Source organism: Glarea lozoyensis (assembly GCF_000409485.1).
Source record: "Glarea lozoyensis ATCC 20868 chromosome Unknown GLAREA3, whole genome shotgun sequence".
Taxonomy (NCBI): Eukaryota; Fungi; Ascomycota; class Leotiomycetes; order Helotiales; family Helotiaceae; genus Glarea; species Glarea lozoyensis.
The window spans coordinates 1,790,334-1,805,778 of record NW_007360998.1 but is presented as its reverse complement, the minus strand read 5'-3'; the positions used below and the strand labels follow the sequence as shown (position 1 = coordinate 1,805,778).

Here is a 15,445-nt window from a genome sequence, read left to right as displayed (position 1 = left end):
TGTAAAGTTTGATACCTACATGAAGAGCCTGTTCAGAGTTCAAGTCAATATGGATAAATCTTAAACGGGGTCGTGGTTGTTTCCGAGTGTCAAGAGATTTTGACGCATGTTGTTATGATATAAGAAGAATACAGACCTGAAAACATTCGAGAAAGGAAAGACAGTCTCGGTAATGAAGTGAAAGCAGCTTGTCTCGCTCTCCTTCGCAGTTTGTAGCGAGTAACGAGGGGTCAGGAGTGTAAAGTGTACATATGTTTTGACAAATACGAGTTTGAAGATCTGCTCGTTCAACAATGAGAAGGGGGGGTTCAATTCGGCCGGAAGATTTTTCGACTGTATAGAGCATGAGTACGATAATCTATTAGTGCGTTGCTATGCGAAAGGCTTGAAGATAATAGTCTCACCAGCAAACAGTGAAATCAACATTACTGGAGTGGCCTCCTATTTCTTCAGATATTAAGTATTCATTGTCATATATGGTACAGTTTGTTCCCCAAGTCCCAACGAGGCGAGCACAGCCTGAAGTGAAGGAATGGTGGAAATAGACGTAAAGGGAGTCGTACTCCAGACGGGGCCGCCCCCAACGTTGTGATGAAAGAAACTCGTAGAAACATTAAAATATGGCTCTGGGCCAAGCCAGATTAAGGGATAGATGACATGAAGCCATGGAATCCAACGTAGAATATTTACAACAACTGCCGCCTTTTCTGGCTGCCAGCTGGAATAGCATTCATATTGCCGCGAATTGGTGCGACAAGTCTTGCCGACAAAGCAGATTTTCAATTTTGTTGACTCTTGTACGAGCTTATTTTCGTCCATAGGATCTGATGGCCTGTTAGTGGTTACAATGAGGCACGATGAGAAGAGTTCTTACATTGAGAGCTCCCATATTTGGGAACAAATATTGTGAGGAGTTGAATCCACAAATGCATTCCGTCAGAGTTAAATCTGTCCCTACTTGCAGTACCTGTAATCTTTGACAGCACAGACTCAATCATGCGCAGTAAGTTCTGTCGCATGCTCCGTGGTTGGGGAAGACATGTCTTTTTCGACGTCAGACTTTTCACCATCTTGAGATTCCCAAGTGCCAGTTCTATCAAAAGTTCCCGACGTAGCGACAGAAGTGAAGGTAGAGACTCTTGAAGGTACCAAGTCATCCTCTTCACCACTCGACGGCACGGAAAACCTCTTGCCATCATAGATAAGCCACGTCCCAAGAGAAGCAATACGACAAGCCAGCCAGAGTATTCGCTCTTTGCGTTGAGATGTCATGGATGCTCGTTCATGATACTTTTCTTCCTCGTCGATCTTCTTCTTAGTGAAAAAGTCTGCTGGGAAGTAGCCTTCAGTCCACAGAAGCCCGCGGACAGCAAAGTCTTCTGGAAATGGACGAGGATCATCTTTCTCAAGCACAGGAAAAGAATCATCTGCAATACGGTCGGGTTTCGGGAATGACCCCAAGATTGTGTTTAGCATAATTGCCAAAGACCGCCATGGAAATTCTGCTTCTAAGAGATTCATAGCCGCGGGGTGCCGTGCCATGAAGAACATAAAGACAAGAGTAACATGAATGAATGGTAGAACATTAGGATCCCCAACACGTTCTAAGACGATTTCTGTAGTGGCATTACTGAGACGCTGCGCATTCTTGAACGTCATCATGGATTGAGATACCGCGTCTGAAGTATTTGCCATCGAAATATCTTCAGTATCATGATCAGACGAGATCGCTTTCATCAAAACATTATCTTTAGCGGCAAACCCAACCATAGCTACGCTGTTAGCAACTGAAATATGGTATCCTTGTTCCATAAATTTTCTCGTAACGCGTCCGATTTGAGTGTCAAGTAAGCCGAGAAATTCTCTCACTGCAGGATCAAACTTCTCGAGGTCTCGATTCGTAAATAGCAAACCATGTGCTTTGACAAATGCAGTGTCAAGTGGTGGAAGTCTGTATTGCCCTTGACCATTATCTGCATTTAAAACCGGTTCGAATAACGTCAAGATCGACTCTCGGGCTGAGGTAAAGGGTATCGCGACGCATAAGGATTTGGCGTAAAAGAACAGCTGTTGGAGAGCATTCGGTCGGGCCAAAATGGCTAAATGATGATATAGACGACCCGTGGTAGGAGAATTGTCCGAAGCAATGGAATACCAATGTCTCGCGACTCCAGTCCAGACTTCACGATCCCTGATATCATCGTCTTCTATTGCCATTCTGTATCTGCCTAGATCCCCCAGACATTCGACCCATGTGTCCTTGAAAGCTGAGACCGTTTCGTACAAAAGGGCCATCATAGAATAGGCCAAATAGATAAATGCCAGCATATGGTCAAGAGAAGCTGGTAGACGATGCCTTAAGAGTTCAAGAAAGGAATGAATACCGTGTCGCCACATTCTAGCTGGCATCGCATATTTGGAGGCTAATCGCCGCAAAGCAGGACTCGCAGAAGGATGCTGGGAAGCTAAGAAAAAGTCGTGATGTTCGTGAAGGAGCGTTCTGTGAAGAGCGATCAGAGCCTGCCATTGCTCATTATTTAGCTTTGGCGGGTTTCCAGCATCAGCTTGAGCAAGAGCTGCTTGTTTGTTATCGACTTCGATACATTTGGCTTCAACCATTACGAGCCCGGCGTAGATACCCTTGACCTCCGCCACGAGCTGCTCTTGAGAGATTGGCCTCGTTTCTGGCTGTAGCATAATGTCCAGAGAGTCTTCGCGCATCGAGCCTTGAAGCCCCTGCGATGATCTTCCGACCGTCTTTGGGGGCGATGACGCGGTTTGCGCCAGGGTAGGTGTCTTCGAGGCGGTTTGGGTCGCTGGAAAGGACTTTCGATGCTTGTTCGGTTGAAGGACTTGGGCTCTAGATCGTTGTGCCTGAATCGAAGCAATGTTGGAGGGGTCGAACGAGGATCGGGATAGAGGTGCATCTTGTGGGGTCCACAGTTGTTTCTTCTCAACATGCGGTCGTTGCGTTTCGAACATATTCTTTTGTTTGCTCTCTGATCCTGGAGCCGACGTTGGCCGGTCTCTTGTACTCTCTGGAGGAGGCGACAGCGACGAGTCGCGGAAAGGTGAGGCGGAGCCGGCGCTGATGCCTTCTCCAACCGCAGGTCTCTTTCTAGGCTGCTCGGGGGTCTGACTGTCCTCCGAAAGATCTTGCATGCCATCTTGTTCACTGCCTCCAGGTGTGCGTATTTTTAACTCTTTGAGAAGCGACAGGCTTCTACTGTTGCCGGCAACAGCATCGCCGCTCAAAGGACGCTTCGAGGGTGGGGGTTCTGCGGAATCTTGTAGTTCGTTCAGAACGGGGTTTCTTTGCTGCCACTCATCCTTTCTGCAGGCACAATCAGATTCAAGCCCGAACGAGAGATGCTGTGGATGATGGTAGTCTCGCGGGAAAGGCAGTCAATCGGCGACAGCCTTATCTACGGTTTTCTTGGAGGATTTTCAACAACTAACCGTTTCGACGGACTCTCAGCGTTCCGTTTTGAAAGTGCTTCTGCCTCAAATCTTGAGCGGTATCTCCTCCTTTCGCTTTCGTCTTGTGGAATTTTGTCCGAATGCCGCTGCAAACAGTGCTCCCATAGCACATCAGTATTCGTGAAAATTGGATGTTCCGCGCAATGCGTACACGCCCAGGACTGCGAGGATTTGTTTATGAGCCTCTGGTGCTGCGTCCACCGCTGGTCCAAGGCCATCGGCGTAGTTTTGGGTTGCTTAGAGCTCATTGCTGCTCTCGGATTAGACACGTTTCCTGGTTCTGCTTTTGGGGGCGGAAGTGCTCACTGGGACGACTTCTCGCGCCGAAGTCTGATACCACGTTGGACTGGCGAGAGGAGGAACAAAATCTGGGACTTCAATGGCTCTGGCAGCAACCGGACCGTGAATCAAGCCGTGAATGGCAAGGAGGGCGAGTCAACGGCGATGTATTCACCCCAAAATGGTGCGAAAGACATTGTATTTGGGAAGAAAAATGAGGCTCTGCGTTGTGGGTTGCCAGAACAAGGCAACAGGTCGCGTCTATGCGGACTACAAAAGGGTATAGGAACCCATCCCCGCCTCTGATTTCCAGTATTCCCTTCTTTCTCACCGAATGCCCACACGTCCCGTGGTGGCCTCGCACAGTCGACGCGGGCGCCTTAGGCATTCACACGAAAGTGAGGCTGCCGACGGCCTAGCCTTCCTTCATAAATGGCTGTCTCCGTCCAGGGCTGTCCACGACCTCTTCTAGCCTTCTAGGCAGCAAACAGCATACCTAGGTCGTGCGAGTAGCAGCTAGCTGCCAGATCTGGACACCGAACCTGCGGAGTAGTCGTTCAGCAGCACCCGAAAAGAGTCAAAGGACTGCCCATATCAGACCTGGAACAGTGGAACACGATTGGAGCACAGGACGTCTTATACTTGAACCTTAAACATCTCCGGGTCTCTGCTCACGTTTTAGCAGAATTGCGACCAAGCCAACGACTCTGAGTCTGCTTATATTGTTGACAGGAGAGCCGGGCTGGGCCGGTGACAGCTGGAGCAGACGCAGTGGCACATGTGCTACGACTCCGAGCGATCAGACCGGAAGAAAAACAACATTCGCATTGACAATATTGCAGTGTCAGGCGCGGATCCAATTCCTCAATTTCACGTCTATTAATAACACAGTTTCAGTCAAGTACAGCCAGCTTCAGCCTAAGGTCCCAAGCCGTACTATCATAACCGCAGTACGGAGTTACATGCATCCAGGTTAGACAGTGTCTGCCCAGACAGTGTTCGTGTCGATAACTATTATGTACATGGCGTGAAATGTGGAATTGCAGAGCCTCATGCATTCTTCCCCGAAGAATGTCTTCCGCCGCTGGAATCCGAACCACGTATTAAGGCTTCGATGCCTTTGTTTCTTTTCCCTGACTTGGTTTCTATAGCCTTTGTCAATTCAGGTTCTGTCGCCCGAAACTCCTCAAAACGCCTGGACAGCTTGACACTTGAATTCTCTTCTCTTATCTGCCCAACTCTGTCTGCGGCTGCCTCACAGAATCCTCCAGTGCAATCAATTTGGGGCATGAATCTCTAGTTGAAACGTTTACGCGCCACCAACATCCATTCAAGTGTGTCTGATTATTTAGGTTTTTTGTCGATATCTTCTATGGACTCAGCAAAGATGATGCTGACTAACACCTCAATCGCTTCAACTTCTTGCAAAGCAAATTAGTGAGCTGGAAAGACTGATTAAACGTTTAGTCATTTCTAGCTGGAGGATACCATACCAATTATGAGAAGAGCGCCTTCTGACGGCCCGAGCATTCCCGATTACGAAGAAGGCTGATGGATTGGCTGAGGGTGAGCCCTGACGGAACTCCCTACATATATCTCATATGTATGAATACCCGTCAAAGTTTCAGTCCCAATAGGATTTAGGGAATATCAGCCTGGATATTACTCTCTTACGAGAAATGACGGGCTCAAAGGTTAGTCAGTATTCAGCAATTTACAACGGTGACAATGTCAAATATGAGGTGACCAATGACTTTCACCTTCCTTATTACGCTGTCCAGGTACGAAATACTGTATAGAACGTAGCTTTCAAGGGGACTCAGGGCTGATCTTGTCAACAGCTGTTTTAATTCCACTAAGCGAGCTCTTGGAGTTGGCTCGCTTCAGTCCAGACAGCTTTTTATCAGGGCTGCAATCAACTCATCCATGCTCCGAATATCTTGAATCTGGCTATAATGTCCGATCATATAGGAGAAAAGGAAATGGGGAGTGCATGAATCTAGGCAGGATATTTAACGACCCGCTTTCGACTGAATGGATTATGAATGGCTCTCATTTTCAAAAGGAAGTCTTTCAAGTGTATTTGATGCATTTGAAAGCCGGAGAAATCTCAAACAGGTCGAGTTAACAGATAACAAGCACATGCAGTTGACCCCTTCAAAAAAGGCGCAGCATTTTGGGTTGAATCGTAGTCCAGGCAGTGCCATTGCATTGTCTAAAAGATGTCTGTCAGCTTGCGCAAGTGATTACGATCACTAGGAGATGCGCTTCCAGAAGAAGCTCGAAGATTTCTAAGAAATGTGCCAAGCTAGCAACACATTCTTCTTCCCTTTGAATGAAGTTTCGCAGCCGAGCTTAGAGCGAGTACACAGAAGCTGCATATATTCCTCGAACGTCACAGTTGTCCTATAATGAAGCCACAGCCAGTCGCGGGGTCTTTGCTGTCTCGCACGTCACACCTCATTGAATGAACCAGATACGGACTCGTCCCCATTCATTACTGACGCTGTTAGCAGAGACTTGGAAACCTAGTCACCACTCGTCGGCATCTCAGCTCCTCGTCACTAGCAACACAGAGGCAACACTGATGATCTGCCATAGATGGCCACAAGCAAGAGTATTGCGTTTTGGTTGACCCTGAATAGGCGGTGACTTAAAGGTAAGTCTCCTTGCATTGGTGAATAGCTCAAAGCAAGTATGGTTCGTCAGCCACTTTATGCGACCTCACTGCCAATCATTGTTCTAACGTCTATCACTGAATGAATCGTTACAATATCTTTATTGAGTTCTCGATAGGAAAGAATTACGTACCGCTCGCAAGCGCCAGATCTCTCTATGTTTGTAAGCAGTCACGGCGGCCTACAATACTTTCGGTAAATTTAATCGTGATAAAGCACGAGACCGTATCTTCAAGCCTGCCTAGGCACATCAATTTATTCTCGATCTGATTCAATACTTTGCTCGGATTAAAGAATGAATTAAGCCGACTCGATATCGTTGTGCTTTCAATCGGTGCCTGACCGTTGACCGGGGCGTTCCTCTCATATCAAACCCGAGTTGGAATTCATTTTCATGTTTATTTTCGTTCCATAGATTATATCCACCAATCTTTAAAGTATTGTACATGCTCCGTGATTGGACTTTTTGGTACAGTATCAGCAGGTTTTATGACGGTAGCTACCTACGGGTACCTAGGTACTGTCATACGAGTTAAGCGAGCCAACGGCTCCCCCGAGTGGCTGTGCTCAAGAAACGTTGCGCGTCGAGCAACGTATGGATTACTACTCCTGGATGATTTGTCGACATTCAAGGAAAGATTAATTCAGCTCGTATTGTTTTATTTTCTGCTGCCGTTAACAAGCTTACCTACTGCTAAGACCGGCATCCATGGGACAACAAGTACTAAGCGAGCACGAGAAGAAGTTCTACGAAAGGTACAAAACGAAGTATATCGCCACATGATTCTTTCCAAGGTTGGTTCTTGCCACAAACATGCCATTCGCTGGAGTACGGAGCGTTCTTCTTAAACATATGGTCAGACGATATGCAATGATAAGTCTTACAGTCGTGAGTCGCACTACATCGTCGCAATTATTTCATCAGACCGCTAATCTAAGCCAGTAGAAGAACCTGTTGGCACCAAGCCTCAATATTTACCTCCTGAGAACTAATATATATTAGAACTCCGAGCTCAATTCGCCCCCATTGTCAGGCGGACAGGCCTCGTTGTCCTCTCTTTCCGAATACTTGGGCAACGTCTCCAATGTAAGAGCTCACTTTCTACGACCAGGCAGCCGTCCTCACGTAACACCTCTGAGCTATCTGCTTATCGATTACTCTCCTGTTTGGGGCAAAATTTTCAGGCGAAATCAAAGCTGCAATGCAACGCACAAGTCATTGAAGATTTAGTGGCCAGGAGTCATTCAACTCAAGCTGACCGCGACAAAGGGTACAGTGCCAATACCAAACATTGAAATGTGGTTGGACAAATCATGATGGACTTGTAGGGCAAAATATGGAGAAATCCCTGTCAAATCCACAAGCCTAGATATGGCGGCTCCGTTGAAGTTCTCTTCATGTCGATAGGCCCTGGTCGACGATGGGTTAGCACCACATTTTTCGTAGCCTTGGGAAAGACGGTGAGTCAAACACCCTTGATCAAGTTCTCTTGAAGAACATTGATGATCCAGGAGTTGTCTTCTGATCGATAGCGGTGCCACCTTTCAGTTGTGCAAGGTCACTTATCTATTTTCTAAAGACGACACCTGCGGAGAGTCAGTTGCCTCGTTTCGTTACTACAGCTGTATTTCAGCTTTCCTCGTTGCCTGCCTCCCTTTGCATGGCTCTGCTTATAACGGAGACTCTCGGGCGTATTATTGTGTCGGCCCAAGATGGAAGCTCCCGTCGCTTCCCCTTACTTTTTCTATTCAGGGGAGAGCCAAGCGAAGATAGTGAGAAATAGTGCGTGGGGTTTTCCAGTCACTCACATTAATGACTACTGATATGCAGAAGCAAGTGTTTTCTGGATCATAATCTTATCCTATGGCCAACGATGGACGGCAAGATGACGGTAGTCGGCGAACTCAACTCTGGGGCTTTTATTCTCGCTTAATTCCTCAATAGTTGAGGCAATTTTGTAAGATTGACTCACTCTCCCGCGAACGACTGACATCACAATATTGCACCTTCAAATAGTACACAACATCGTGGTCTACAGCACAAATTTCTTGCGCTACTCGACGACGTCGAGCCGAGTCGGGGATAAGTAACTCGCCGATGACTGGGCCAAGCTCGCTTAACCCAAGCCGTATTCAGGGGCGACCAGGCTGCCTTCACCAAGTCACTATTCACACTTCTTCACACAAGTCTAACGCGACAGCATTATTCAACCAACAGAAAATTCTACTTTCGCCTTCACTGTGTATGACTCTCTCATGCATCATTACTGATGACGCATCCTACAATCTATCTTTCTAGGAAGGTGAAGTGGACGGGTGGCGCCGATGTGGCAAGGGAGGCGAGAAACCCGGCCGCAGCACGTGACGTTGAAAAACTCAAGGAATATCTGGTCTTTACGAACGGAAACATAAATCTGTCAACTTCCTAAACTGTCAAAAAGATCATGAGGCGTTTGGTATGGAAGTTGGGTTTCCGATACTATGAAACCGGAAGGATCACGTGTAGTATATCCCCTATATTAACCGAAATTAATTATAAATCCTTTCAGCGTCTACATTCCAAGCACCACATAAATCGGTCTCTTAGGCGCCCTATGTGAAGGGCAATGGTATACAGCGGCTGTCTTTCGGGTCTCATAGGGTCTTGTGTCCGATTTTATGTCCAATATTGCCCGCCCTAGATTTGCCTCGTCTGCTTTGAGAGACAGGTATGTTAATCAGTACACCACGGGTCTATCGTCTTCGTTTGATCATAATTCTCGGTAGGGCTGTTACTGTTGATCAAATGGTCTTGGTTGGACGTCGGATCGATGTCGGGTGCGGCTGAGATTGGCAAATGTGGTTCAATGGCGGTCGCATAACCCGAGGCCATGGTCGGCAATGTTGATCGTGGTTTGTTTATCTTGAATTTGAACCAATTAATAATGAGGCAACGAGAATATTTTAGTTGGCAATTTCGGTGTGCTCTGTTGTGAACAGGAGTTGAGGCGTCAATTTTGCTCGCTGAGTAGTGTTGACCCAGTGATGAATTGATTAACTTTAATTTGGAACCTAACCGTATGTTGGCTCGCGCTCGGCCCAGGTGATTGGTTTGATATGACATATGGGCTTCACCGAAAACTAAGCTTAAGGATCATACATTTGTTGGTAACATAGGACTTGCAGCACTCCGTTCAATTACGGCTACGTTGGGCCACGCCGACTATACGTACATAGTCATTCGTGTTTGTTTTCGTTTTGCCTTATTTTTGAGTGAAGCTATTGGTACTTGAACGTACAGGTGATGATATTCGGTGACTGCCCGACTTTATTACATAGCGGCCGCGACAACGAAGAACGAGTTTCTGATGCAAGGCTGTAGAAGAAATATGCTAGATCCACAATCTGGGAAAACATAACATGCTTTGGCATTATCAGTCCAATAAGTTGTTGGTAAGGATTTGTGGATATTACTTAGCGGAATGTGTGAGTCTTGAGATTGGCTTGGGCACCAACAGACTTTGCAACTCACATACTAGGCGGGAGATCCACAACCTCATTGGAAAAGTGAGTATGCTTTGCAGCTCACGAATATTGCCTTGAATGAAGGAGAACTTGTATACAGTTAATTGGAAGCCTTGCTGTTGTCTAACTGACTTGCGCGAAGATTGTAAGCACGTAGGGTCCCATTTCAATGCGTTGTTCTGAATCACAATGCATATCACGAGTTTGCAATACCATACAAGGACCGCCCTGCTCCTCTGAAATATTTGTTAGGCCGCAATGACAGCAAGTTGAGGCTGCGGACATATGGAAGGTATCCCCGGATGCTGCAGCATCACTTCTTAGTTTCTGGTCGAAATATGTTGCTAACCCCTGTACAAAGTACCATCCGAACCGGCGCTAGAAATGTAAAAACGTGAAGCTAATTTATGTGCATCGTACTTATGTGGCAGTGAAAAGCTTTGAGTTGCTGGAACCGACAAATTCGAGCTTGTCAGAGGCTAGCCAAGCATGCAGAATAAACGGCAGTCTCTTACAGCGGGTATGCGAGTTCGAGTCCGTGTAGCGGTGTGATTGGTAGTGTACAGGGGCAACCATTAGCGCGCTACTTTCAATCGACGATTCAGCACTGTTGTTTGTGGATATGGAAATGGGTGTAAGTGCCAATGGGAGCGGTGAAGTGCAGCCAATTGCAGCCGCGAGGCACAAATGCTAGACACCAAGAAACAGTAAGTTTCAACTTTTTGACCAGATATTAAAAGTGATTTCTTTTGTATAAGGAAGAGTGCGATCGTGAAAGTATGTGATGATATCTATGTTAGTACATTGTTGTAAATAGGGTCCAATGCTGTGCTGCGTCGCTAAGGTATATATTAGCACCACAAACTACGATTCGCCCATTCGAGTAACACGGAGTCGTGTCGCCGGAGATATCTCCTTCTCTATCTCACGGTAAAAATTCCACCGCAGCAATTGAGATCCAATATTCGTCGCCATTTAAAGTGTGGTATTGCAGAACAAGGATGGAGAAAGGACATGTACAACAGACCCCGCCTCATCATTACCCACCTCCTCCATATTGGACCGTCGTCGTTAGACGAGGCTGAAATGGTTGAGGCTATAAGATTCAGCAGACCCAGATGATGATGGTCACGGAATGGATGTGTTGTTGTGCTGTGTTGAAATATGACAGAAATGCTGACAGAATACTTGGGGGATCCTCAAAGATTTGAGATTCTTTTTGGAGACTTCTGCTGAGAGGAGAATGCTAAAAGAGATACAAAGAACAAACAAGTTCTAAGAGATAGAGTTGGAGAGTATTGAAGTAGATGCATGCTAGGCGATATGCGTGAGAATGACGGTTATCTAGGATATAATCTCAGGGTAGACACCTCCCAAATGCTAAAGAAGGGTCACCACAGATCTTTATTCGTCGGAATGCTTTCCCGAATACCGGGCCGTGAGAAGAGTCTACTATGCCTGTGCCACGTACCACAATCTGCCCTCTGAGCAAATTATAGGAGGATGATGACTTTGGGAGGCTCCCAGTGGTAAATTTAGCCGAAATATCTTCAACACGCCTCGCAAGATACCGAAGATTGTGCCCAACAGAAACGTGATTAGAGATACACACTCTACTGGTAAGAGTTCGCGATAAAGGCTTCAATTAAAAATCTGAATGAGATGTGGGTCGACTTTGTATAGCCAGTCGGCAAGCCTCAAATTTTCTGATGTGGACAAAGTTCGAAACCCTATAGAAAACGGAAAGTCTCATTAAAAAGGGTATTCAGGCAATTAATGCTAACAAAAAATATCAGCTGATCAAGAAGGTCCTCAGACCATCGTATATCAAACGTTCCTGCTGCAAGCTTCAGTTTCTGATCTGCTTTGTAACGGCAGCGGAAGCAACAATATCCATGTGTGACGAGCCACACGTCAACCCTGGTTCAGACAAAGCTTCGCTGTTCGGGAAAGCGCCAAACAGTATCAGTCAGATGAGACTCGGTAGTTCTAACCGCTACTGCGAGCCCCAGACTGCGACACAGATAGGGATCATGATATCTGAAGCATAAGCTAATGTAGATTAGTGCTGGAGACAGCCATGGTAGCAGTACCGCAACTGAGGAGAGGGAGGGGAAGCAATATCTAGAGTATAAGTCGTCTATCCTTCGCCAGCCTTCCAACTGTACATATTACGAATGAACCAGCGGCACTTTCCCCATTGTGTTGCATTTCTTTCGGAAACGCTATTTTCGTCGTTCCGAGATATTCTCGTTCATGGCGAGTAAACATGGCAGCTGAGTAGCGGATTAGAGATTCAAGACACAGAAGGCTGATACTGTTGTCGTATGAGCGATTGCCTTGCCAAAGTCGAGTCTCAATGGCTCATATATGTGTTTGCTAAACGTTGCGCGGGTGCCATTTTGGGACAGCTGCTGATGGTGAGTAATCTCATTCGGAGCGACAGATCCTCCATTACTGTCACTGTCATGAGAATCGACGTGTGTTAAAAGTACGTGTTTCGGCTAACAGTGTGTCAGTATTCCAAGTCGGGAATGTCGAGCGAAATCTTGCGAAGTGATGTCGAATTTGAATTGGAAGTGGAGCTGCATGGGTGGAGATGAAGCCCTTCATCCTCAGGCATTTATTCGCCGTCGCTTCAATGCTTCTCACATCACATGACCAAGTTATCAAGGAGAAATTTCGCGACGACGCGTTTCTTTCGTCTCATGAATATAGACCCATACATATATTTACACCTGATTGCCACCCGCAACATGCAGTCGTGTATTGAATCTCCTCCTGATAATACATAAAGAGGCCTGTAGATTTATCTAATTGTTTAGAAAGCAATGTTGGGACCTGCTTTTTCCGGTTTAGCTCTGCGCTGGCGTAGTTCGATGACCCTGATGCTCATCTGCGAAAGATGAGGAGATATCCTCATCATTTTACACCTCATTCATATTAATTTATGAATTGCTAATAATATTCAGTTTCATCTTTGACCACCGCTCCATTTCTCCCACAAATATCTTGATCCGCTGCTTGAGAGTTTCCAAAATTTTGTCGCAGTGGGGTGCGTCAATCTATATTCATCAAGGTGGCGTGAATCGGAGCTCGTTTGAGCAAGATTGAGTATAGTAAAGGTTTTCTGATAAAGGATGGCGACTGCTGGCAATCCAGACGGTGGCTCTTCGCGAATATGTTCAAAATCCCTTGCTTCAAAGCAGCTGCCTCACGCCACTCCTGAGAATTTCCGCAATCCCGATAGGCATAAAGGCCACGGCTCAGGACGTGAGAATTCATCTTTCAAGCGCTTTTCTAATATTTCAGGGCTTAAAATGTCATTCTTTTTTGCAATGCTTGTCGCTTTGTTTGCGTTGTGCTGGCTCCCTCAATCTTTAGGCTTGCCATATGCCAACTTTCCCAAATCAGCAATTCATGCTTCCTATCCAGATCTCCTTGATGCCTCCGCTGAAGAGCTGGTGGAAGGGCTGGAACGCCGACGTTGGAATAGTGTCGATCTAACCAAGGTATGTATTGTCTCCCATGATTCTTTATAGAAAGTTACTAATCGACTACGAGGCTTACATACTCCGTATCAAAGAAGTCAATCCGACTCTCAACGTCGTCAACGATATTAATCCTATTGCCCTGTCTATTGCAGCTGATCTTGATGCCGAACGGGCTAGTGGAAAAGTCCGTAGTAGGCTGCACGGCCTACCAATGCTTCTCAAAGACAACATTGCCACGATGGACCAGATGAATAATACGGCAGGTTCCTACGCCCTTGTCGGTGCTACGATACCCCGGGATTCAACGGTTGCTAAGAAGCTACGGGACGCTGGTGTTATTCTCCTCGGGAAAGCCAACATGTCCCAATGGGCTTATTTCAGATCATTCAACACTTCAAGTGGATGGTCTGCATATGGAGGTCAGGTGACTGGCGCATATTACCCCGATATGGATCCCAGTGGAAGCTCTTCTGGGAGTAGTGTAGGAAGCTCCATTGGTCTTGCATGGGCTTCTTTAGGTACTGAGACCAGTGGAAGTATTGTGTCTCCAGCCAGTGCCAACAATGTTGTCGGTATCAAGCCTACGGTTGGATTGACTTCGAGATCGCTGGTCATTCCCATCAGTGAGCGTCAGGATACAGTTGGACCCATGGCCCGTTCGGTCACTGATGCTGCCATGCTTCTGTCGATAATTGCTGGTAAGGACCCGGACGACAACTACACTCTTGCGCAGCCCTTCGACAGTCCTCCAGACTACAGCAAGGGACTGAAACTTTCTAGTCTTAAGGGTGCACGCATCGGCATTGCAAGGAACGCGATCGGAACCCTTGGCGTGGTGGATAGCTCCGCAAAACCAATTCTGGACGCCTTCGAAAAAGCTATTCGGGTTATGAAGAAAGCCGGCGCTATCATTATAGACAACGCCAATTATACGGCACAGCAAGAACAGATAGACGACCAGGATCGCGTCTTACTTACTGTTCTTGGAGCGGACCTCGTGTCCGGGCTTCCAAAATATCTCTCAGAACTTACCAACAACCCCAACAACATAACTTTACTGAATGATTTGCTCAACTTTACACAGCATTCTCCAGCTGAACATTATCCTGAGAGAGACACACTCATATGGCAGGCGGCTCTTGCCGGGCCGAAACAGTCAGATCCTGAATTTTGGGAAGCCTATCAGAAAGGACTTCGTTGGAGCGGAGAGGGCGGGATTACAGGCGCTCTGGCACGGTTCAACCTTGATGCATTAATTTTGCCGACGAACTATGCGCCAGATATGGCCGCCTACGGAGGTCTACCAGTAATTACAGTCCCAATGGGCTCCTACCCACAGAGCAGCATAGTCCAAAAGTCCGTATGGAATCTGGCGGAGACAGCACCAAATATACCGTAAGGACTATCCCCTGACGTCCTCTTGACAGATTTCTTTGCTAACAAGCCAAGTTTCGGTCTGTCGTTCTTGGGACCGAAATGGAGTGAGCAGACATTGATATCCTTTGCGTTCGCGTATGAGCAGCTCACTCGCTCGCGGTCAAAAGTAAAGCCATACATCACCCCGAGAACGCAATTGAAAGATGTTATTTCAAAATGACAGTGGGTAAAAAACGCCTTCGCTCTCTGTCAAGATGACTTGAAAGAGGTCGAGGCGTAATTTATATGTTCTATATATAGTAATTATCAGCAGGAATGGGTTCTTAGTAGCACAAGGAAATCTCAATTTCCTCCTCTCAGGATTCAAACCCAACTTAACATATCAGAGGTTTTTGCTGCTTGTCAGTGCATAATTGCAGCCAGTGCAATACTTCCATTATGAAGTACAAATGCTATGTCGCATCAATTTTTCCACAGTCCTCCAATCATTCACTGAAGTAAGTATTGAGTATTGAAACTGTCGGAGTACCGGTAGATAATGCTCTATTTGCAACATCAAAGTAGTCGGTTGATAGACTTTTAGACCAGGACTCCAGATAGATGGCCTATCTCTGACCCATGATCTGGTAGGGA

At 46.5% G+C, this 15,445-nt stretch overlaps 2 protein-coding genes across 2 annotated transcripts; one reads left to right on the top strand and one right to left on the bottom strand.

The window, feature by feature from the left end:
• Positions 1-990: 990 nt before the first annotated feature.
• GLAREA_00576 (TPR-like protein) lies at positions 991-3,728 on the bottom strand (the record flags this gene model as incomplete). Its single annotated transcript, XM_008085334.1, has 2 exons — positions 991-3,334; positions 3,460-3,728. The coding sequence occupies 2 exons, from the start codon at positions 3,726-3,728 to the stop codon at positions 991-993; spliced, it is 2,613 nt and encodes an 870-aa protein (XP_008083525.1).
• Positions 3,729-13,081: 9,353 nt separating this feature from the next.
• GLAREA_00575 (Amidase signature (AS) enzyme) lies at positions 13,082-14,931 on the top strand (the record flags this gene model as incomplete). Its single annotated transcript, XM_008085333.1, has 3 exons — positions 13,082-13,453; positions 13,506-14,830; positions 14,880-14,931. 3 exons carry the CDS (start codon positions 13,082-13,084, stop codon positions 14,929-14,931), a joined length of 1,749 nt encoding a protein of 582 aa, XP_008083524.1.
• Between the last annotated feature and the right edge of the window lie 514 nt (positions 14,932-15,445).